The 24,771-nt window shown below is 51.9% G+C and overlaps 2 protein-coding genes across 2 annotated transcripts in view; one reads left to right on the top strand and one right to left on the bottom strand.

Annotated features, from left to right (window-relative positions):
* LOC139263465 (acetyl-coenzyme A synthetase 2-like, mitochondrial) overlaps positions 1-13,754 on the top strand; it is an 84,107-nt gene extending 70,353 nt beyond the window's left edge. Inside the window, exons 11-14 of the mRNA XM_070879591.1 lie at positions 4,557-4,684; positions 7,060-7,123; positions 8,374-8,495; positions 13,448-13,754. Of these exons, the coding sequence (XP_070735692.1) occupies positions 4,557-4,684; positions 7,060-7,123; positions 8,374-8,495; positions 13,448-13,633 (500 nt within the window). The 3' untranslated portion in view covers positions 13,634-13,754. The remainder of the gene's footprint in view (positions 1-4,556; positions 4,685-7,059; positions 7,124-8,373; positions 8,496-13,447) is intronic.
* Positions 13,755-19,183: 5,429 nt separating this feature from the next.
* The window catches only part of abcd4 (ATP-binding cassette, sub-family D (ALD), member 4), a 79,436-nt gene continuing 73,848 nt past the window's right edge, over positions 19,184-24,771 (bottom strand). Inside the window, exon 18 of the mRNA XM_070877940.1 lies at positions 19,184-24,008. Coding sequence (XP_070734041.1) covers positions 23,937-24,008 — 72 coding nt within the window. The 3' untranslated portion in view covers positions 19,184-23,936. The remainder of the gene's footprint in view (positions 24,009-24,771) is intronic.

The following is a 24,771-nucleotide window of genomic DNA, read 5'->3' as shown; positions in this document are numbered from 1 at the left end:
TCAGCCGACCCTCCGCTCAGCCGACCCTCCGCTCAGCCGATCCTCCGCTCAGCCGACCCTCCGCTCAGCCGACCCTCCGCTCAGCCGACCCTCCGCTCAGCCGACCCTCCGCTCAGCCGACCCTCCGCTCAGCCGACCCTCCGCTCAGCCGATCCCCTGCTCAGCCGACCCTCCGCTCAGCCGACCCTCCGCTCAGCCGACAGTCTGCTGCCGACTCTCTGCCGCCGATCCCCTGCTCAGCCGACCCTCCGCTCAGCCGACAGTCTGCTGCCGACTCTCTGCCGCCGATCCCCCGCTCCACCAACCCCCCCCCCCCACTCCACTGACCCGGGAGGGCGCTGAGCACCTCGAGTCTCATCGCTGAGAGCATGCAGAAAACAAGCGCAGGCAGCGGAAAGAGCATGTGGCAAACCAGTCCCACCCACCCCCTTCCCTCAACGACTGTCTGTCCCACCTGTGACAGGGACTGTGGCTCTCGTATTGGACTGTTCAGCCACCTAAGGACTCATTTTAAGAGTGGAAGCAAGTCTTCCTCGATTCCGAGGGACTGCCTATGATGGTGATGAGTATCAGTACAATAGAGAAAGGTGGTGACGGAGAATGAGACTGAGCGGGGTACTAGCTGGTATTGACGATGCGTCAGCTGCTGGAGATGGTGGTCCGGGGGAGTCTGAGCTGCTGGAGATGGTGGTCCGGGGGAGTCTGAGCTGCTGGAGATGGTGGTCCGGGGGAGTCTGAGCTGCTGGAGATGGTGGTCCAGGGGAGTCTGAGCTGCTGGAGATGGTGGTCCGGGGGAGTCTGAGCTGCTGGAGATGGTGGTCCGGGGGAGTCTGAGCTGCTGGAGATGGTGGTCCGGGGGAGTCTGAGCTGCTGGAGATGGTGGTCCGGGGGAGTCTGAGCTGCTGGAGATGGTGGTCCGGGGGAGTCTGAGCTGCTGGAGATGGTGGTCCGGGGGAGTCTGAGCTGCTGGAGATGGTGGTCCGGGGGAGTCTGAGCTGCTGGAGATGGTGGTCCGGGGGAGTCTGAGCTGCTGGAGATGGTGGTCTGGGGGAGCCTGAGCTGCTGGAGATGGTGGTCCGGGGGAGTCTGAGCTGCTGGAGATGGTGGTCTGGGGGAGCCTGAGCTGCTGGAGATGGTGGTCCGGGGGAGTCTGAGCTCCTGGAGATGGTGGTCCGGGGGAGCCTGAGCTGCTGGAGATGGTGGTCTGGGGGAGCCTGAGCTGCTGGAGATGGTGGTCCGGGGGAGTCTGAGCTGCTGGAGATGGTGGTCCGGGGAGTCTGAGCTGCTGGAGATGGTGGTCCGGGGAGTCTGAGCTGCTGGAGATGGTGGTCTGGGGGAGCCTGAGCTGCTGGAGATGGTGGTCCGGGGGAGTCTGAGCTCCTGGAGATGGTGGTCCGGGGGAGCCTGAGCTGCTGGAGATGGTGGTCTGGGGGAGCCTGAGCTGCTGGAGATGGTGGTCCGGGGAGTCTGAGCTGCTGGAGATGGTGGTCTGGGGGAGCCTGAGCTGCTGGAGATGGTGGTCCGGGGGAGTCTGAGCTCCTGGAGATGGTGGTCCAGGGGAGCCTGAGCTGCTGGAGATGGTGGTCCGGGGGAGCCTGAGCTGCTGGAGATGGTGGTCCGGGGGAGTCTGAGCTGCTGGAGATGGTGGTCCGGGGAGTCTGAGCTGCTGGAGATGGTGGTCCGGGGGAGTCTGAGCTGCTGGAGATGGTGGTCCGGGGGAGTCTGAGCTGCTGGAGATGGTGGTCCGGGGGAGCCTGAGCTGCTGGAGATGGTGGTCCGGGGGAGCCTGAGCTGCTGGAGATGGTGGTCCGGGGGAGCCTGGAGCGTTGAGATAGAAGGAAACAGCACGGCGTATTCGACATCAATAAACAAACTCGGATCTTCCGCGGCATCCAAACGTCCTGATGTCTCAACCACTCGTTGCTGGATAATTCACTCAGATCTGCGACCTCCTTCTCCGTGGCAGTGAAGTCAGCCTCCATTGAAGGCTGATGAACTGCAGTGTGAGTGGGATTTGGACCGAGCACTTTATTTCTGGAGGATATTAGACGAGCTGGAAGATGACAAGCCGGCTTGATGAAGCAAAGCTGTCATTTGAAGCTGATAATATTTTCTGTTCGAGGCCAGCTGGCTGTCCCCACTCCTGAGGATTGGCTCCCTTCTGATTTATCGGAAAAGTGAAGGAATTACATTCTGTTTAGAACATTTTTGACTTTGATCTGCTTGGGGCAGATACTGGTGTTGGCTTTGCACTGCCAATTATACACTCATAGATTGGTACAGCACAGGAGGCGGCTATTCGGCCCATCGAGTCTGCACTGACTCTTTTAAAGAGCTGTTCTGTCAGTCCCACTCCCCCGCTCTTTCCCCATACCCCTGCAATTTTTTCCTCCTTCAAGTATGTATCCAATTCCCTTTTGAAGGCTATTATTGAATCTGTCTCCACCACCTGATCAGGCAGTGAATTCCAAATCCTAACCACTCGTTAAAAGAATGTTGGAAGTATTTTTGTATCAATTCTGCCCTTTTGAAACGGTTCAAATTCGGTTCCAATCTTGAAGTTTCTGATGTAATGGGATTAAAAGGCGATGGTCAGGAAGCGTACCTGGGTGAATCAGGTCGAGTTACAGCTCAGCTGGGTTGCTTATAGGCTACTTAAACCATTGGTTTGTGTGCACATAAAAACATAAGAATTAGAGCAGGAGTAGGCCATAAGGCTCCTCGAGCCTGCTCTGCCATTCATAAGATCATGGCTGATCATCGACCTCAACTCCACTTTCCTACCCGATCTCCATATTCCCTGATTCCCCTAGACTCCAAAAATCTATCTATCTATCCCAGTCCTTAATATATTCAGAGACGCAGCATCCACAGCCCTCTGGGGCAGTGAATTCTAAAAATTCACCACCCTCTGAGTGAATAAATTCCTCCTTATCTCTGTCCTAAATGACCGACCCCTTATCCTGAGACTGTGCCCCCTAGTTCTAGACACTCCAGTCAGGGGAAACAACCTCTCAGCATCTACCCAGCTTCTACTCGGAGCTTCGACACGGCAAGTGAGCCCCAGGTGGGCAGCGGAAATGTTTCAAGGTCACCCTCAAAGCCTCCTTGAAAAAATGCAACATCCCCACTGACACCTGAGAATCCCTGGCCCAAGACGGCTCAAAGTGCAGGAAGAGCATCCGGGAGGGCGCCGAGCACCTAGAGCCTAGAGTCTCTTCACCGGGAGCACGCAGAAACCAAGCGTAGACAGCGGAAGGAGCGTGCAGCAACCCAAGCACCCCATCCACCCGTTCCTTCAACCACTATCTGGCCCACCTGTGTCAGAGACTGTGGGTCCCGCATTGGACTCTTCAGTCACCGGAGAACACATTTTTAGTGTGGAAGCAAGTCATCCTCAACTCCGAGGGACTGCCTAAGAAGATGATCTACCCTGTTAATCCACTTAAGAATCTTATATGTTTCAATGAGATCACCTCTCATTTTTCTGAACTCCAGAGAATACAGACCCATTCTACACAATCTCTCATCATAAGACTGCCCTGTCATCCCAGGAATCAATCTAGTGATCCCCCATTGCACCACCTCCAAGGCAAGTATGTCCTTCCTTAGATAAGGCGACTAGTGGAGTTGTCCCGTTGTTCGGTTCCTGAACTGTACTCCATCAGCTGGTCTCAGCTGGGTTTACCAGCGAGGCTCAGAAAGGGGTGGGGGAAATATCCGACAGGGCGCCCACCTCTGATCCCTGTCCAGGGACTCCTGCTAAAAAGTACAGCCCTCGAATTTTACGGGATTCTCCTGAACGCGTGCTGTAGCGTCTCTGGGAGCCCGGTGGAGCTTCCGGGGGAAATGGTGGAAGTGCTCACCTTTAGTCAATCTCCTGCCGGAGAGGCCCGGCAGGAATTCCAAGCCAATACCCGTGGCTATCTGGTTAAGGACAGGACCGTGCTTATCCGTGGCATCCCTTCAACAACAACAACTTGCATTCATATAGCGCCTTTAATGTAGTAAAATGTCCCAAGGCGCTTCGCAGGAGCGTAATCAAAGTTTGACATCGATCCACATAAGGGGATATTAGGACAGATGAGCAAAAGCTTGGTCAAAGAGGTAGGTTTTAAGGAGCATCTTAAAGAAGGAGCGAGAGGAGGAGAGGTTTAGGCAGGGGATTGCAGAACTGAGGGCCCAGGCAGCAGAGAGCACAGCCACCAATGGTGGAACAATTATAATCAGGGGCCAGAATTGTAACAGCACCGAAATCTCAGAGGGTTGTAGGGCTGTAGGAGATTAGAAATCGGCGGGGGCGGGGGGGGGGGTATTCGAAAACAAAGATAGAATTTTAAAATCGAGGTGTTGCTGGACCTCGGTCGAGGAGCCTGCCTTGCCACGATCGAGGCTCCCACGTGAAGAGATTGTGAGAGGTACTCGGAGGGCAGCCGGTAACGGAGATCCAGCAGGAAGCAGTGCCGTCAGCAAAGGAGGGGAGAATAGAAATTTAAAAAAATACGTTTTAAAATGTAATAAAATCACAACAAATGAGCTTTCTTTGCTCTTTGCAGACCATTTCTTCACAGGAGATGGTGCGTACAGATCTAAGGAGGGATATTACCAGATCACAGGCAGACTGGACGATGTCATCAACATCAGCGGTCACAGGCTGGGCACGGCAGAGATCGAAGGCGCTGTGGTAAGAGAAACCAGATTCATGGGTGAAGCGAAGCTCATGTTTAACATTTACATTCTCGGATGATTTTTTTTGTTTTGTGCTTTTTAAAAAAAAAAAATTCAATCTCTCTATCACGGCCGACATTTATTGCCCATCCCTACTTGTCCCCGCGAAGGTGTTGGTGGGCCCACTTGATACTTGTTTGCTCGGCCACTTCAGAGAGTAGTTAAAAGTCAACCACGTTGCTCTGGGACTGGGGTCACAGATTAACCCAGACTGTGTAAGGACGGCCCGCTTTCCTATCCCTCAAGGACATTAATGAACCACATGGGTTGTAAAGACAATCCATGGTCACTCAAAATCCAGGAACTCCCTCCCTAACAGCACTGTGGGAGCACCTTCACCACACGGACTGCAGCGGTTCAAGAAGGCAGCTCACCACCACCTTCTCAAGGGCAATCAGGGATGGGCAATAAATGCTGGGGCTTGCCAGCGACGCCCATATCACGTGAATTAATAATTTAAAATACATTTAATTATACCAGTTTTTTATTTTTAGATTTAAAAATTTTTTTAAACTAAATTCAAATTCTCAAATTACTAACTGAGATTTGAACTCTCATTCTCTGGATCGTCATGAAAGAATTTCAATATTCAGGAACGGCACACTTGCCCCAATGTTGGAGACCCATTGCTAATAGCAAATTCTCCCAGGTCATGTGTATAGCACAGGCCAAACCTAGAGCAAAGCTCCCTTCTCTCTTTTCCGTAACTGAGGGGCCCATGTTTAGCCTAGAATGGACACTTTAATAACCAATGTAGTAGGGCAGAGGCCTGTTCCCAATCTGCACCGGCTGTCGGGTCACTGTTAAATTGGTTTGGGGCCTTCTTGTAGGTGGTCCTGGTGTCTGCCTGAAATGAACAAAAGCATCATTTCAATATTTGAACTGAGGCTTCTGCACGCATTTCAGTCCAGGAATATTAAATTTGTTCATCCTAGAGGGTGCTTGCGCTGCTCAGGTATATCTGGGCCTTGAGGCTGCCTAAACCAGCAGTCTAAGAACATAAGAAATAGGAGCAGGAGTAGGCCATATGGCCCTTAATACAATGGCCATTTAATACAATCATGGCTGAACCGATCATGGACTCAGGTCCACTTCCCTGCCCGCTCCCCATAACCCCTTAATCCCTTATTGGTTAAGAAACTGTCTATCTCTGTCTCAAATTTATTCAATGTCCCAGCTTCCACAGCTCTCTGAGGCAATAAATTCCACAGATTTACAACCCTCTGAGAGAAGAAATTCCTCCTCATCTCAGTTGTAAATGGGTGACCCCTTATTCTAAGATTATGCCCTCTAGTTCTAGTCTCCCCCACCAGTGGAAACATCCTTTTTGCATCCACCTTGTCAAGTCCCCTCATAATCTTATATGTTTCGATAAGATCACCTCTCATTCTTCTGAATTCCAATGAGTAGAGGCCCAACCTACTCAACCTTTCCTCATAAGTCAACCCCCCTCATCCCCAGAATCAACCTAGTGAACCTTCTCTGAGCTTCTTCCAAAGCAAGTATTTCCTTTCGTAAATATGGAAACCAAAACTGCACGCAGTATTCCAGGTGTGGCCTCACGAATACCTTGTATAGCTGTAGCAAGATTTCCCTGCTTTTATACTCCATCCCATTTGCAACAAAAGCCAAGATTCCATTGGCCTTCCTGATCACATGCTTTACCTGCATACTAACCTTTTGTGTTTCATGCACAAGTACCCCCAGGTCCCGCTGTACTGCGGCACTTTGCAATTTTTATCCATTTAAATAATAATTTGCTCTTTGATTTTTCTTTTTCTGCCAAAGTGCATGACCTCACACTCTCTAACATTATACTCCATCTGCCAAATTTTTGCCCACTCACTTAGCCTGTCTATGTCCTTTTGCAGATTTGTTGTGTCCTCCTCACACATTGCTTTTCCTCCCATCTTTGTATCGTCAGCAAACTTGGCTACGTTACACTCGATCCTTTCTTCAAAGTCGTTAATATAGATTGTAAATAGTTGGGGTCCCAGCACTGATCCCTGCGGCACCCCACTAGTTACTGATTGCCAACCCGAGAATGAACCATTTATCCCGACTCTGTGTTTTCTGTTCGTTAGCCAATCCTCTATCCATGCTAATATATTATCCCCAACCCTGTGAACTTTTATATATGTGGCACCTTGTCAAATGCCTTCGGGAAGTCCAAATATACCACATCCACTGGTTCCTCTTTATCCACCGCTTCATTACATCCTCAAAGAATTCCAGCAAATTTGTCAAACATGACTTCCCCTGTGAGGAGACGAATGCTTAATCTGGCAATCGAATTAAATTACTGACCCCAGGTTTGCTTTGAACTTTCAGAATCAACATCGAGTTGTGGCTGAATCTGCGGCAATTGGCTGTGCCCATAAGATCAAAGGAGAGGGTAAGAGCAGCTACGAGAAGGAGGAGCATGTTGGCCTGTGCAGTGAATGCAGGATCAGTAACTGCAATGAGAGGTGTCCGCAGGCACTTGCTATTAAGGCTCACGTGTAACTTGGGCCTGAAGCCTGAGGGACTATGCATTCATGGGGGAGTCACTACCCTCGGGAACGGAGAGAAGAAAATAAGAGTGTAGGGGCTGGATTTTTGGTTTTGATGTTTTCGGGGCAATAATGGCAGCGGGGCGGGAATGTTAGTGCCCGGGAATAGTTTGCGCCTCAGTAGGTAAGTTTGGGCAGCTGGGCCCTGCTTCAGGGGGCACAGCGCTAAGGGAGGCGTTGTACACCTCGCTTGGGGCGCTAGCATGGGAAACTCTTGAGCTAAAGAGCCGGCCTGGGAGCGCCCCCAGAGACGCCTGGGGGCCGCGATGAAAACCTTAAAAAAAAAACACAAAAACATTCCCAAAAATTGCCCACGCCACCACAACAGAAATCGCAACAAGATTTAAAAGAAAACACGATCACTCTTGCCTTAGGAGTCCATTACTCGCCTCGTTTGCCGACGGGATGGTTGGACCTGATTTCCCAGGTGGTCATAGCGAAGCGCGTTTTCTGGGCGGACGGGGGTCGGGCGGGAGTCAAAACTCGCGTCGCTGTTACAACCAGGCACAGCTCTTCCGTGCGCTGCAGTTCCTCCCCAACCTGCCGCTAAACCGGACCCGAGAATTTCTGTGGGGTGCTGGAGGCTGACTTCCCGGCCAGAACACCTCATTGCCGCCACTCCGGGGCGAAAAAGGGAGCGCAGAAGACCGAAAATCCAGGCCAAGCAATGAGTAAAACACTGCGCCCGGTATTGAGCAACCTATCCCACCACCTTTCTCCCTCTCTCAAACCCGTACCCAACACTCCTTTCTCAATCGGCAGCGAATCCAGTTTAGTTTTGAATGCTTCAGCCTCATCTGTAAGTCTGTAAATAATCGAAGGGGCTGCAGTGACAAAATCATGTGGCTGTCGGCCTTGACGCATAGCGGGAGACCTTTAAGAAAAAGAGACAATGAAATTACCGGCCCATTTCATAGCACAATAGATCCATTTTTCTAACAGGTGAAAATAAAACACATTTCTCCCCAACCCCAACAAAAAAAGTTAGGATATCTCCATCACATAGAGAGGACGGTCTGGTCGGGTCTGATACACAAACCATTTTGCCTTCAAAGGGTCTGGTTGACCTCAGTAGACTTGCTTCTCTTCCCAGGGTCCTATGTCTTCATTGTTCTAAAGGACGGAATCGACATTGCCGAGCACATCATCAATAAGGAACTCAAAGACATTGTCTCCCAGAAGATCGCCAAGTATGCCGCTCCCGATTTTATCCAGGTAATGAGCTGGTCTGATGTGAATCTCAATGCTCTGGTGTACACTGAATGACACGGACTGGAGTTGGGGCTGACTCCTGAGAGGGAAACCATCTGGAATGTTTCAAATCCAAGCTCTCCTTGATAACGTGCATGAGGTCTGTCCCATGTACAGCACCCACGTGATGTCAGTAACGGCTGGAGCTTAGCGGTGCGGTGGGAGTCGGGCACTGGTGAGGTCCTGGCTGGGGGGAGGGGTGGGGGTCGTGCACTGGCTGGGGGGAGGGGGGGCCGTGCACTGACTGGGGGGGGTGCATGCACTGGCTTGGGGGGGGGGGGTGCACTGGCTGGGGGGGGGGCCGTGTACTGATGAGGTCATGGTGGGGGCGTGCACTGGCTGGGGGGTGTGCACTGGCTGGGAGGGGGTGTGTGCACTGGCTTGGGGGGGGTGCACTGGCTGGGGGGGGGGGTCATGCACTGATGAGGTCGCGCACTGGCTGGGGGGGGAGCCATGCACTAGCTGGTGGGGGTGGGGGGGGGTCGTGCACTGATGAGGTCATGGTGGGGTCGTGCACTGGCTGGGGGGGGGGGGCCATGCACTAGCTGGTGGGGGTGGGGGGGGGGGTCGTGCACTGATGAGGTCATGGTGGGGTCGTGCACTGGCTGGGGAGGGGGGCCATGCACTAGCTGGTGGGAGTGTCGTGCACTGGTGCTCCAATGCTTTGTACCATGGCGTATCAGGGCCCGGGTTAGTGCCTCTGTCCCCGACAGGTGGCGTTCTCAATCCTGGTTATATCATGGGGGCAAGCAATAAGTGCAGGCTTTAAGGGATCCTTCATAGGTATGAATGGGAAAAGAGACGACTAATTGCCATTGGCCAGTTGCATGCACCTCTTAGCGCACAGCTTAAGGGGACCGTTGGAAAGTCCTTCAATATTTCAGTGAGTAAATATATAGTGTGCCGGAGGACAGAATCACACAGAACAAGATCACTGCAATCACAACAGTAGCAACACTGAGGGCAGTAAAATTCCTATTGCTGTCTCAGTTCAGAGGACAAATACTGATGTCAGCCAGTGGTTCAGTGGGTAGCAGACTCGCCTCTAAGTCAGAAGGTTGCGGGTTCAAGTCCCACTCCAGAGACTGGCACAAAAATCTAGGCTGACACTCGAGTGCAGAGCTGAGGGAGTGCTGCACTGTCGGAGGATACCGGCTTTTAGTTGAGATTAAACTGAGGCCCTGTTTGCCCTCTCAGGTAGACTTGGAAAGATCCCATGGCACTTATTCAAAGAAGAGCTGTGGAGTTCTTCCTGGTGCCCTGGCCAACATTTTATCCCCCATCCAACATCTAAAACACTGCTGTTTGTGGGATCTTGCTGTGCACAAAATTGGCTGCGGTATTTCTTACATTACAACAGCGACGACACTTCAAATGTACTTCATTGGCTGTGCAACGCTTTGGGATATCCTAAGGTTGCGAAAGGTGCTATATAATTTACTTTTTTATATTGGGGAAAGGTTCACGTTCTAGATTGCTCTCCAGTGCCCTAAGCTGGAAGGTGATTGGGAGCCTGACTGTTAGCTGAGGACGGTTGAACCCTGTGGAACCCTGACGATCAAATATCTTCCTGGTTCTCATCACCGAGGTTCAAACATGAAGAAAGGCTATTTGGCGGGGGGTGGGGGTGGGGGTGTGCAGGAGAGCCGCCGGTGTCCATGGAAACGTAACCTTCCTCCTGGGAGAAGAGCGGTAAGAGGAGCAAATCCATGGGTGAGGGAAAAGATTGCCCAGGCTTGGCAAAAACCTGGGGACAGGTTGCCCACTAACTCAGTCAGTGAAGGGACCGCTCGGGGAAGCATGGTCTGAAGCCGGGTGGGGGGTGAATAGTCTAACCCTCCAGCATGGAAATCCAAGGCAACAGCGCACATCCTCCAATATTTTGAAAGTAATGAAATGACCAAATAATTTCAGTTCTCCATTAGCAGGGAGAATTATGAGAACGGAAACAGTCCAAGTGAAGGACATAGAATTGCACAGAAACAGGCCATTTGCCCCAACCGGTCTGTGCTGCTGGTAATACCCCACATGAGTCTCCTCCCATTCCACCTGCCTCATCTCAGCCATTCAGCGTGCCTTTCTAAGTCGCGGGGGCAGCACCAGAAAAGGGTCAACATTTCAAAGGGTCTCGAACCAAAATAACAATAACTTGCATTTATATCACGCCTGTAACATCGTAAAATGTCCCAAAGCACTTCACAGGAGCATTATCAGACTAAATCTGATACAAAAAACATGAACATACCTTTTCGGTTTCTAATTTTTGGTTTCCCTCATGTACATGGTTTCTGTTGAGTGAGAGTTTACCCGCACCAATCTCGCGCTGCCCCACACCTGTCTCGCACTGCCCCACACCTGTCTCGCACTGCCCCACACCAATCGCACAGGGCCCCACACCAATCTCGCGCTGCCCCGCATCAGTCTCGCACTGCCCCACACCTGTCTCGCACTGCCCCACACCTGTCTCGCGCTGCCCCACACCTGTCTCGCACTGCCCCACACCTGTCTCGCACTGCCCCACACCAATCGCACAGGGCCCCACACCAATCTCGCGCTGCCCCGCATCAGTCTCGCACTACCCCACACCTGTCTCGCTCTGCCCCACACCAATCGCACAGGGCCCCGCACCAATCTTGCGCTGCCCCGCACCAATCTTGCGCTGCCCCGCACCAATCTCGCACTGCCCCACACCAGTCTCGTGCTGCCCCACACCAGTCTTGCACTGCCCCACACCAATCGCACTGCCCCACACCAATCGCACTGCCCCACACCAATCTCGCATTGTCTCGCACTGCCCCACACCAGTCTCGCACTGCCCCACACCAGTCTCGCACTGCCCCAAACCAATCGCACAGGGCCCCACACCAGTCTCGCGCTGCCCCGCACCAATCTCGCACTGCCCCACACCAGTCTCGTGCTGCCCCGCACCTGTCTCGCACTGCCCCACACCAATCTCGCACTGCCCCGCACCAATCTCGCACTGCCCCACACCAATCTCGCACTGCCCCACACCAATCTCGCACTGCCCCACACCAGTCTCGCACTGCCCCACACCAGTCTCGCACTGCCCCACACCAATCTCGCACTGCCCCACACCAATCTCGCACTGCCCCACACCAGTCTCGCACTGCCCCACACCAGTCTCGCACTGCCCCACACCAGTCTCGCACTGCCCCGCACCAATCGCACTGCCCCACACCAATCGCACAGGGCCCCACACCAATCTCGCACTGCCCCAAACCAATCGCACAGGGCCCCACACCAGTCTCGCGCTGCCCCGCACCAGTCTCCCGCTGCCCTGCACCAGTCTCGCACTTCCCCACACCAGTCTCGCACTGCCACACACCAATCTCGCACTGCCCCGCACCAGTCTCCCGCTGCCCCACACCAATCTCGCACTGCCCCACACCAGTCTCGCACTGCCACACACCAATCTCGCACTGCCCCGCACCAGTCTCGCACTGCCCCACACTGCCACACACCAATCTCGCACTGCCCCGCACCAGTCTCGCACTGCCCCAAGCCAATCGCACAGGGCCCCACACCAGTGTCGCACTGCCCCAAACCAATCGCACAGGGCCCCACACCAGTCTCGCACTGCCCCAAACCAATCGCACAGGGCCCCAAACCAATCGCATAGGGCCCCACACCAGTCTCGCGCTGCCCCACACCAGTCTCGCGCTGCCCCACACCAGTCTCGCGCTGCCCCACACCAGCCTCGCGCTGCCCCACACCAATCGCACAGGGCCCTGTATCAATCTCGAGCTGCCCCACACCAGTCTCGCGCTGCCCCACACCAGTCTCGCGCTGCCCCGCACCAGTCTCGCGCTGCCCCGCACCAGTCTCGCGCTGCCCCGCACCTGTCTCGCGCTGCCCCACACCAGTCTCGCGCTGCCCCACACCTGTCTCGCGCTGCCCCGCACCAATCTCGCGCTGCCCCACACCAGTCTCGCACTGCCCCGCACCAATCTCGCGCTGCCCCACACCTTTCTCGCGCTGCCCCACACCAATCTCGTGCTGCCCCACACCAATCTCGCGCTGCCCCACACCAGTCTCGCGCTGCCCCGCACCTGTCTCGCGCTGCCCCACACCAGTCTCGCGCTGCCCCACACCTGTCTCGCTCTGCCCCGCACCAATCTCGCGCTGCCCCGCACCAATCTCGCGCTGCCCCACACCTGTCTCGCACTGCCCCACACCTGTCTCGCACTGCCCCGCACCAATCTCGCGCTGCCCCACACCTTTCTCGCGCTGCCCCACACCTTTCTCGCGCTGCCCCACACCAATCTCGTGCTGCCCCACACCAATCTCGCGCTGCCCCACACCAGTCTCGCGCTGCCCCACACCTTTCTCGCGCTGCCCCACACCAGTCTCGCGCTGCCCCACACCAGTCTCACGCTGCCCCACACCAGTCTCGCGCTGCCCACACCAGTCTCGCACTGCCCCGCACCAATTGCACAGGGCCCTGTACCAATCTCGCACTGTCCTATATGTCATTGGTGGAGTCCTTTTTTTTTTTCCTTTCTTCATATTCACGGGATGATTACATCGCTGGCAAGGCCAGCATTTATTATCCATCTCTAATTTCCCTTAACTGAATGGCTTGCTCAGTCACTTCAGAGGGCAGTTAAAAGTCAACCACATTGCTGAGTGTCTGGAGTCACATACAGGCCAGACTGGGTAAGGACGGCAGATTTCCTTCCCTAAAGGGTATGAGTGAATCAGACGGGATTTTACCACAATCTGATAGTTTCATGGTCACCATTACTGATACTAGCTTCTGGAATTCCAGATTTATTGAAATGAAATTCCCCAGCTGCTGTGGTGGGATTTAAACTCAGGTCTCTGGATTATTGGTCCAGTAACATATGCTACTTATCCCGAGGAAACACTAAATGTGCATCTTTCCTGCACTGCAGGTTGTGATGAGACTGCCCAAAACCCGCTCAGGGAAGATAATGCGTCGAGTCCTGAGGAAGATTGTGGAGAATAAAGTCGATGAGCTGGGTGACCTCACCACCCTCGATGATTACACGGCTGTGCAGGAAATTGTTGCTGGGCACAAGTTGATCCTGGAAAAGGAAGCTAAAAATTCATCATCATAGGCAGTCCCATGGAATCAAGGAAGACTTGCTTCCACTGTAAAATTAACTGGGAGATGGTGGGCCCAGTTTTAAAATAAAGGAGACTGGTTTTATTTTTATAAAGTTAAATTCACAAACTCAACACGGTGTGACAGAAATGACTTCTCGTTCACATCAGCTGTCAGTGCTGGGATCTGAAATCCTGCAAATTGCATCACGATCATGTTGCAGGGGTAGTTGTGGGCACCGACACCCAAGGACCAGAGGTGGAGAGACAACAGAAGGAAAGAACTGAGGAAAGGTGTGATGGCCCAGGCCATTGCGAGTACTGAGGAGCACAAATTACTGAGGCACAGTGTGTTAGGGCGATGATATGGTGTGGGCAGCCTGCACCGACTATCCTCACATGTTGTCCATGAAGTCACTCTGGCGGTTGTCCAAAAGTGTCAGGTCAGGCAGATATTGGGAGGACTTTGGGCTAGGTTTTGAAAGCATTCCCACCGGCCAACTCTTGTGTACTTGAGAGAAAGGGACTTGTTTAGCACTTCAGTATTCCCCATGAATCTCCACCACCCTCCAAACTGTATTTTTCTACAAGATTTTTTTTGACGATTGAGTCCCCCCCCGCCCCCAGATATAAAGTTAAAGGAGCGGCCTGTCACAATTAAACAACAAGAAAACTTTGCCGACTGAATGTCAAGATACAGCTTAAACCTGAACGGTGCAGATTATAAAGGCAGAGACCCTGCTCCCCTCATCTCGCCCTGCAGCTGGGCTAACCCGCATGTAGCAAGTACAGCTCTACAGCAATAACATTTACTTCAACAATGATGTCATTTATAAAGAGGGCTAATAATGAAGGGCAAACATTGCAGTAACTGCCCCAGATACCATGGGCTTTATTTCTAGCACACAGCTCCTTGAATGTTGGCTAAAATTATTCATCCATTGCAAAGTTTCTACTGGACACGTGTCAAAGCTCTCTCTGAATATCATAGAAACATAGAAAATAGGTGCAGGAATAGGCCATTTGGCCCTTCGAGCCTGCACCGCCATTCAATAAGATCATGGCTGATCATTCCTTCGGTACCCCTTTCCTGCTTTCGCTCCATACCCCTTAGCAGTAAGGGCCATATCTAACTCCCTCTTGAATATATCCAATGAACTGGCATCAACAACTCTCTGCGGCAGGGAATTCCACAGGTTAACAACTCTCTGAGTGAAGAAGTTTCTCATCAGTCCTAAATGGCCTACCCTTATCCTAAGATTATGTCCCCTGGTTCTGGACTTCTCCAACATCAGGAACATTCTTCCCGCATCTAACCAGTCCAGTCCCGTCAGAATCTTATATGTTTCCATGAGATCCTCTCTCATCCTTCTAAACTCCAGTGAATAAAGGCCCAGTTGATCCAGTCTCTCCTATGACAGCCCAGCCAACCCTGGAATCAGTCTGGTGAACATTCGCTGCTCTCCCTCAATAGCAAGAACGTCCTTCCTCAGACAAGGAGACCAAAACTGAATACAATATTCCAGGTAAGGCCTCACTAAGGCCCTGGACAACTGCAGTAAGACCTCCCTGCTCCTATATTCAAATCCCCTAGGTATGAAGGCCAACATACCATTTGCCTTCTTCACCGCCTGCTGTAACCGCGTGCCCACTTTCAGTGACTGATGAACCATGACACCCAGGTTTCGTTGCACCTCCTTTTCCTAGTCTGCCGCTATTCAGATATTTTGCCTTCGTGTTTTTGCCCCCAAAATGGATAACCTCACATTTATCCACATTATACTGCATCTGCCATGAATTTGCCCACTCACCTAACCTGTCCAAGTCACCCTGCAGCCTCTTAGCGTCCTCCTCGCAGCTCACACCACCACCAAGTTTAGTGTCATCTGCAAACTTGGAGATATTACACTCTATTCCTTCATCCAAATCGTTAATGTATATTGTAAAGAGCTGGGGTCCCAGCACTGAGCCCTGCGGCACTCCACTAGTCACTGTCTGCCATTCTGAAAAGGACCAGTTTATCCCGACTCTGCTTCCGGTCTGCCAACCAGTTCCCTATCCACGTAAGTATATTACCCCCAATACCATGTGCTTTCACTTTGCATAACAATCTCTTGTGCGATACCTTGTCAAAAGCCTTCTAAAAGTCCAAATACACCACATCCACTGGCTCTCCCTTGTCCACTCTGCTAGTTACATCCTCAAAAAATTCCAGAAGATTTGTCAAGCATGATTTCCCTTTCATAAATCCTTGCTGACTTGATCCGATCCTGTCACCGTTTTCCAAATGCACTGCTATTTCGTCCTTCATGATCGATTCCAACATTTTCCCCACTACTGATGTCAGGCTAACCAGTCTATAATTACCCGTTTTCTCTCCCTCCTTTTTTAAAAAGTGGTATTATATTAGCTACCCTCCAGTCCATGGGAACTGATCCAGAGTTGATAGAGTGTTGGAAAATGATCACCAATGCATCCACTATTTCAAGGGCCACTTCCTTGAGCACTCTGGGATGCAGACTATCAGGCCCCAGGGATTTATCAGCCTTCAATCCCATCAATTTCCCTAACACAATTTCCCGCCTAATAAGGATATCCTTCAGTTCCTCCTTCTCACGAGACCCACTGTCCCCTAGTACCTTCGTAAGGTTACTTGTATCTTCCTTCGTGAAGACAGAACCGAAGTATTGGTCTGCCATTTTTTTGTTCCCCATTATAATTTCATCTGAATCCGACTGCAAGGGACCTACGTTTGTCTTTACTAATCTTTGTCTCTTCACATATTTATAGAAGCTTTTGCAGTCAGTTTTTATATTCCCTGCAAGCTTCCTCGTACTCTATTTTCCCCCTCTTAATTAAACCCTTAGTCCTCCTCTGTTGAATTCTAAATTTCTCCCAGTCCACAGGTTTGTTGCTTTTTGTAGCCAATTTATATGCCTCTTCCTTGGCTTTAACACTATCCTTAATTTCCTTGTTAGCCACGGTTGAGCCACCTTCTCAGTTTTATTTTTACTCCAGACAGGGATGTACATTTGCTGAAGTTCATCCATGTGATCTTTAAATGTTTGCCATTGCTTATCAACTGTCAACCCTTATAGTATTGTTTGCTAGTCTATTCTAGCCAATTCACGCCTCATACCGTCGAAGTTACCTTTCCTTAAGTTCAGGACCCTAGTTTCTGAATTAACTGTCACTCTCCATCTTAATAAGGAATTCTACCATATTATGGTCACTTTTTCCCAAGGGGCCTCGCACAAGATTGCTAATTAGTCCCTTCTCATTACACAATACCCAGTCGAGGATGGCCAGCTCCCTGGTTGGTTCCTCGACATATTGGTCTGGAAAACCATCCCTAATACACTCCAGGAAATCCTCCTCCACCGCATTGCTACCAGTTAGGTTAGCCCAATCAATGTGTAGATTAAAGTCGCCCATGATTACTGCTGTACCGTTATTGCATACATCCCTTATTTCTTGTTTGATGCTGTCCCCAACTTCACTACTACTATTTGGTGGTCTATACTCAACACCCACTAGCGTTTTCAGCCCTCTGGTATTCCGCAGCTCCACCCATACCGATTCCACATCATCCAGGCTAATGTCCTTCCTTACAATTGCATTGATTTCATCTTTAACCAGCAACGCCACCCCGCCTCCTTTTCCTTTCTGTCTATCCTTCCTAAATGCTGAATACCCTTGGATGTTGAGTTCCCAGCCTTGGTCCACCTGGAGCCATGTCTCCGTGATGCCAATTACATCATATCCATTAACTGCTATCTGCGCAGTTAATTCATCCACCTTATTCCGAATACTCCTCGCATTGAGGCACAGAGCCTTCAGGCTTGTTTTTTTTTAAAACACACTTTGCCCCTTTAGAATTTTGCTGTAATGTGGCCCTTTTTGTTTTTTGCCTTGGGTTTCTCTGCCCTCCACTTTTACTATTCTCCTTTCCAGCTTTTGCTTCTGACTCCTTTTTATTTCCCTCTGTCTCCCTGTATAGGTTCCCATCCCCCTGCCATATTAGTTTAACTCCTCCCCAACAGCACTGGCAAACACTCCCCCCTAGGATATTGGTTCCAGTCCTGCCCAGGTGCAGACCGTCCGGTTTGTACTGGTCCCACCTCCCCCAGAACCGGTTCCAATGTCCCAGGAATTTGAATCCCTCCCTGCTGCACCACTGCTCAAGCCACGTATTCATCTGCGCTATCCTGCGATTCCTACTCTGACTAGCATGTGGCACTGGTAGCAATCCTGAGATTACTACTTTTGAGGTCCTACTTTTTAATTTAGCTCCTAGCTGCTTAAATTCAGCTTGTAGGACCTCATCCCGTTTTTTACCTATGTCATTGGTACCTATATGCACCACGACAACTGGCTGTTCACCCTCCCTTTTCAGAATGTCCTGCACCCGCTCCGAGACATCTTTGACCCTTGCATCAGGGAGGCAACATACCATCTTGGAATCTTGGTTGCGGCCGCAGAAACGCCTATCTATTCCCCTTACAATTGAATTCCCTATCACTATCGCTCTCCCACTCTTTTTCCTGCCCTCCTGTGCAGCAGAGCCAACCACGGCGCCATGAACTTGGCTGCTGCTGCTCCCCCGATGAGTCATCCCCCTCAACAGTATCCGTGAACTGGAGAGAACTGTTTCTATTGTAAATAAAACAGGGTTTCTTAAACCTGCTTGTTTTGACTCACAGCTTGTTCTCTGAATTAAACTCATAGCGATGGGGTCACTTCCTGCTTCCCCCCACCCCGGTGATGAGGTAAACTCCCCCCACACGATAGCATCACTCTCTACCCCAACCCCTCCTTCTAGCGATGGGGGTCACATCCCCTCCCCCCCCACAGCGATGGGATCCCATGCACCTCTCCCCCTCCCCAGTGATGGGGTTTCACGCACCACCACACCCGTTCCTCCCCCCCACCCCCAGCGAACGGGTCCCATGCACCCACCCCCGTGATGGGGTCCTATGCACACCTCCCCCCCCCCCCCGTGATGAGGTCTGTCCCTCCAGTGATGGGGGTCCCATGCACCCCCCCCCCCTCCCAGTGATGGTGTCCCTCCCCCCAGCGATGGGGTCCTATGCACCCTCTCCCCCTGCGATGGGGTTCACTCTTCCCTCCACACTGATGGGGTCACTCTCTCTCTTCTCCCCCCACTCCCTCCAAGCAATGAGGTCACTCCCCCCAGCATTACAACTTTCTATTGGGTTTCCTGCTGTCAGCTGCTGACTAAGAGCAGAGCTGGGAGTGAGCAAAGGTGAAGGAGACCCGGTGCCTCGGGAATTTGGCACCGGCACAGGTTCATGTGTGGGGCTTGTTTTCACACCAGAATGCGCCTCAATCATGCGGTGGTGAGTTGGGGTGTCTGGCCTCATAGGGACAGTAACTATGAGCTCCCAGTGAACTATTTGTTCACAGATTTTGCTCTCTATTACCCATATTTTAACCAAGTTCTTAATTAAACCATGGAATCCTGGTTAAGTCTTTTGTATGGAACTTTGTCAAAAGATACAAAAGACAAAATCTTCAATAAAACCCAGAACAAGGCTGATAGTGATTTATTTTTATTATTTAAAACTTTTAACATGATTAGTTACAGTTTAACATTATTAGTTAGACTCAGTGACAGGCACTTTGATAGACATTCGGGAATTTCATAATGTATAGTCTACCCCTGGAGTCGGGATCAGAATGCCAGCAACCTCTATTTTATTTCACTCCAGATCCCCTCCCTGACCTCTTCTCTCCTGAAGCTGGTCACTCAATCAAGGGCCACCCTCCAGTACCTGATAAGTCGTTGGACGGGAGTGAGGAGCAAGTACTGGTCAGTGGACGGATCAGGAGCAAGTACTGGTCAGTGGACGGGAGCGAGGAGCAAGTACTGGTCAGTGGACGGGAGTGAGGAGCAAGTACTGGTCAGTGGACGGATCAGGAGCAAGTACTGGTCAGTGGACGGGAGCGAGGAGCAAGTACTGGTCAGTGGACGGGAGCGAGGAGCAAGTACTGGTCAGTGGACGGATCAGGAGCAAGTACTGGTCAGTGGACGGGAGTGAGGAGCAAGTACTGGTCAGTGGACGGATCAGGAGCAAGTACTGGTCAGTGGACGGGAGCGAGGAGCAAGTACTGGTCAGTGGACGGGAGTGAGGAGCAAGTACTGGTCAGTGGACGGATCAGGAGCAAGTACTGGTCAGTGGACGGGAGCGAGGAGCAAGTACTGGTCAGTGGACGGGAGCGAGGAGCAAGTACTGGTCAGTGGACGGATCAGGAGCAAGTACTGGTCAGTGGACGGGAGTGAGGAGCAAGTACTGGTCAGTGGACGGATCAGGAGCAAGTACTGGTCAGTGGACGGAGTGAGGAGCAAGTACTGGTCAGTGGACGGAGTGAGGAGCAAGTACTGGTCAGTGGACGGAGTGAGGAGCAAGTACTGGTCAGTGGACGGGTCAGGAGCAAGTACTGGTCAGTGGACGGGAGTGAGGAGCAAGTACTGGTCAGTGGACGGGAGTGAGGAGCAAGTACTGGTCAGTGGACGGGTCAGGAGCAAGTACTGGTCAGTGGACGGGAGTGAGGAGCAAGTACTGGTCAGTGGACGGGAGTGAGGAGCAAGTACTGGTCAGTGGACGGGAGTGAGGAGCAAGTACTGGTCAGTGGACGGGTCAGGAGCAAGCACTGGTCAGTGGAGGGGTCAGGAGCAAGCACTGGTCAGTGGACAGAGTGAGGAGCAAGTACTGGTCAGTGGACGGAGTGAGGAGCAAGTACTGGTCAGTGGACGGAGTGAGGAGCAAGTACTGGTCAGTGGACGGAGTGAGGAGCAAGTACTGGTCAGTGGACGGAGTGAGGAGCAAGTACTGGTCAGTGGACGGAGTGAGGAGCAAGTACTGGTCAGTGGACGGAGTAGGGAGCAAATATTGGTCAGTGGACGGAGTGAGAAGCAAGTACTGGTCAGTGGACGGGAGTGAGGAGCAAGTACTGGTCAGTGGACGGAGTGAGGAGCAAGTACTGGTCAGTGGACGGAGTGAGGAGCAAATACTGGTCAGTGGACGGGAGTGAGGAGCAAGTACTGGTCAGTGGACGGAGTGAGGAGCAAGTACTGGTCAGTGGACGGAGTGAGGAGCAAGTACTGGTCAGTGGACGGAGTGAGGAGCAAGTACTAGTCAGTGGACGGGAGTGAGGAGCAAGTACTGGTCAGTGGACGGGTCAGGAGCAAGTACTGGTCAGTGGACGGGAGTGAGGAGCAAGTACTGGTCAGTGGACGGAGTGAGGAGCAAGTACTAGTCAGTGGACGGGAGTGAGGAGCAAGTACTGGTCAGTGGACGGAGTGAGGAGCAAGTACTGGTCAGTGGACGGGTCAGGAGCAAGTACTGGTCAGTGGACGGGAGTGAGGAGCAAGTACTGGTCAGTGGACGGAGTGAGGAGCAAGTACTGGTCAGTGGACGGAGTGAGGAGCAAGTACTGGTCAGTGGACGGGAGTGCGGAGCAAGTACTGGTCAGTGGATGGGTCAGGAGCAAGTACTGGTCAGTGGACGGGAGTGAGGAGCAAGTACTGGTCAGTGGACGGAGTGAGGAGCAAGTACTGGTCAGTGGACGGGTCAGGAGCAAGTACTGGTCAGTGGACGGAGTGAGGAGCAAGTACTGGTCAGTGGACGGAGTGAGGAGCAAGAGCTCTGGTTGGTTTTTCTTCCCCTTCGACCAGGGAAGCTGTAGCTCCTCTCCAGCTGGGGTGGGGTCACGTTAACACCGCATAGCTTAAAGCTCTTCCACACGGTGGTCTCACCACCCACTGAGGCATTGGGGAAGCTCGTGAGCAGCAGTTCTGGTTCGCTGACTAACCCACTGCTTCCCCATTATTTGTGGCACTTACACAACTCACAAATTCGGAAATCAGAGTTACACTTCAGAAAAACCTTCAGTAAATTAGATATTAAGCTCAGAGCAACTGATGGGAGATAGGGGAATGAACGTCTGCGCCAGAGCAGGGCGTGTTATTCTGGTCGGTGGTGGTTAGGGCACATTGTTAGCACAAAGCAGAGCGACCGTTACTCTACATTTAATCAGAGCTGTTTCCATCATTGGCTGAAAAGCAGAAAAACTGCTTCATTATCAAACAAAGACACACCTCACCTTGAGAAGCTCAAATATTCAGCAAACATAATTAGGAGGCAGTCTTTTGTTCAACATCAATATTATATAGACATGACATATTGCCTGGAAGCCCACAATAGAAAAGTCCATCGACTTACTATACTATATTTCAATTCAATCATTACTTTTCTCTCTTTTCCCAACTGCTTCTCATTCCTCTGGGCAGACCATTCGCAAGGGTCAAGGATGGGGAAAATCCATTTGTCCCATCGATACCAGTCCTCTAGCACCCTGCTTCTCTTTAAATGCACCCCGTGTCTTTCATTCCCCTACATTACAAAGGCTTATCACTCATTCAGTAAAGACATCTTTACTGAAATCTGTTCTAAATTTACTTTAAATTTCTGTCTTCTGATCCCATTGGCTCGACTTGCCTGGAGATAATAATATGGGCTCAATTTATTTATACCCATTTACACTTCATGTACCTCGATGAGGTCCCTCGAGCTCTGCAGAATGTGGAGTTTGAGGGGTGGAAATTCCTCCTTTGTGTGATGCCCGTTAGCGCCTGGCTCCCGGGAAATTGTCCGGGAGTTAGCGGAGGCGTTGCCATGGCACCCCGGGTTGTCGGGCAACAGGCAATGATGCCATCGGCGTGTGCGGCCACCCCTTAAGCGCCAGGCGCCGACCCCTTCCCGCCCCACGGCGGATATTGCCCTGCGCACCGCGAACGGGTGTCAGCACCAGCCTCGCCGGTCGCGAACCAGGCCGACATCCGCTCGCGGGGCCAAAGTTAAAGGGGAGGTCGCGAGCGCCCAGCGCCCACACCTTGGCCGATTTCGCCGACTCACCGGTCGGCTCCAATTCTTGTCTCCTAGCTTGGTGCGAGCCACCATCACGTAGCCCGGCACTACGTTTTGTGGTGCGGGGCTCTGGTGGTCCAGTGGGGGCCCGTGCAGAGGCCCTCCCCTTTAAACGAAGGGGAGGGGTGTTGAAACACATCAGCGCTGTGGGTCCACCCCAAGAGGAATCGGAGTGTGCGAGACTGCGCACCACTTCCTCTGAGGGGCGGCAAGGCCAATTCCGCGGCCGGGGGCGGGACTTCAGCACCGGGCACGGGAAGTACCGCCCCCCACCAGGTACCGCCCCCAATCAGGGCACGGGGCAATTTCACCCCCAGAGTTCCTCCAATCTTTCCTCACAGCTCATTTCTTTTACACGTGGGATCATTCAGTGGGACTTAATTTAAGCCAGTTGGATTGTTGTAACATTTCCCCACTCATGGAGTTACAAGACAAAACATTTCACGTGTCCTTGTCCAGACTGTGAGTTTGACAAAGCCATTGTTCCCGGTTCTATAACCCTCTGAGACACCACAATGGCACCATTGCAATGGGCAGCAATAACCCCAGAACACGGAGAAATGCAATGGAAGACCTTTGGTATCTGGGTGACATCACAGGCTGTGGCCCACGACGCTCAGCTGTAAGATGGTTCCACCTTACCCACTACACACCGAAATAGCTCCGTCTGGTCTAGTCCATGCCGCAATGATTTAAATGTTAGCCAGCCGCATTCAAGAGAAAATTCGCCTTTTTAAAAAAAAAGTCAATGAAGATTTTCGTGCCCACGAACGGGTGGCAATGGAGCCTTTTGTATCATCTGTGTATGTCAGTAAAATACTCAAAACTAGTCTCTCGCCTCCCCACCCACTACTGGCTGAGTAACTGAAACCGTCAGGTTAGAGGTCCCAGGTTCGATTCCGTGGTTGGCTGATCCTAACTGAGATGGCACAAGAGGGGGTAGAGAAATGAAACCAAATATGGTTTGAAAAAGTGTTCTTTGCAGCCAGCAGAGTGGTTTATCAAACTCCTACCTCCAGCAATCGGGATAGAATCATTACCAGCGGACATACCAAAAACTGACCTTGCTTACTGGAGTATAAATTCACATGATATTGCCCTTCAAGCAACAGAACAGACCCTGGGCGTGTTGTAATGTCCAGGGCCCATGGCCGCACGCACTCATTCTGTATCCACCCGTACATCGTTTTGTCCTAAAATCATCAAAAGTAGCCAAAATATATAAGAAAAACAAACACACAAGGAGGGGGAAACATGAGGTAGAGTTTAACCGTCTGGTCTCCCGGGGGGACCATCCCTAGGTTGCATTTCTTGCCGTGTATCTGCCGGACAGGTGGACGGAGCGCAAGCATGACTCCAGAATCTTTCACCTGCTCGCCGGGATTTCCGTCAGCTCCCATTTCCCATCTCCAAATAAAATCAGCATGGAGTCATGATGCTGCCCAGGGAAAGGAACAAAAGCAAACATTAACTTACATGATGGAGCTTAAATCATTTTCTTGATCTTAGAACATGCGCTGCCAGGATATTGCAATTTAAAGAATCATCTTTTTACTAGCCCCCAACCCCAAACCCCTCAAAGTTATCTCCCCGAACTCCTCAAGCTGCTAACTCGTGATTCAATGGTGCCGAGCAGCCACACTTCACCTGTGTCCCTGGACAATGCAGACCAGTAGATGCTTTAGTCACCAGTTGCTTCCAACAGGCGTCAGCGGATAGAATCCTCCAGCATGCTCAATCCTCCCCAACCACGGAATGGGAGTGCGGAGGCAGATTGTGCCCCCCCTCAACGCCAGCTGGGATTAGCCAACTCAGAACCTACCAGGGACGTTTTAGCTTAACCAGAGCTGTAACGTCATGGTGGAGGGTGCGGAAGGAGGAGAATTGAGATGGAGGAATTAATGAGCTGGACTGTGGACTACAACTGAGTGAACTCACCACAGAAATGAGCTCATCCCTGAAACAGCCCGGCATCTGTCCAACAACCCAGCTTCCTCACTCCACATTTATTCAAGAACATAAGAAATAGGAGCAGGAGTATGCCATTCGGCCCCTCGAGCCTGTTCCGCCAATTTATATATATCCACAGTAACCTTCCCCCCCCACCCCCCCCCCCCGCCACCACCAAACGTTTTGATTCTGACCCAGAAATACCACATAATCTCCCTTCCCGCCCCCACCCACCACCCTAAGCTCAATAA

This window comes from Pristiophorus japonicus, chromosome 4 (assembly GCF_044704955.1).
Source record: "Pristiophorus japonicus isolate sPriJap1 chromosome 4, sPriJap1.hap1, whole genome shotgun sequence".
NCBI classification, from domain to species: Eukaryota; Metazoa; Chordata; class Chondrichthyes; family Pristiophoridae; genus Pristiophorus; species Pristiophorus japonicus.
This window is presented reverse-complemented; position numbering and strand designations above follow the sequence as displayed.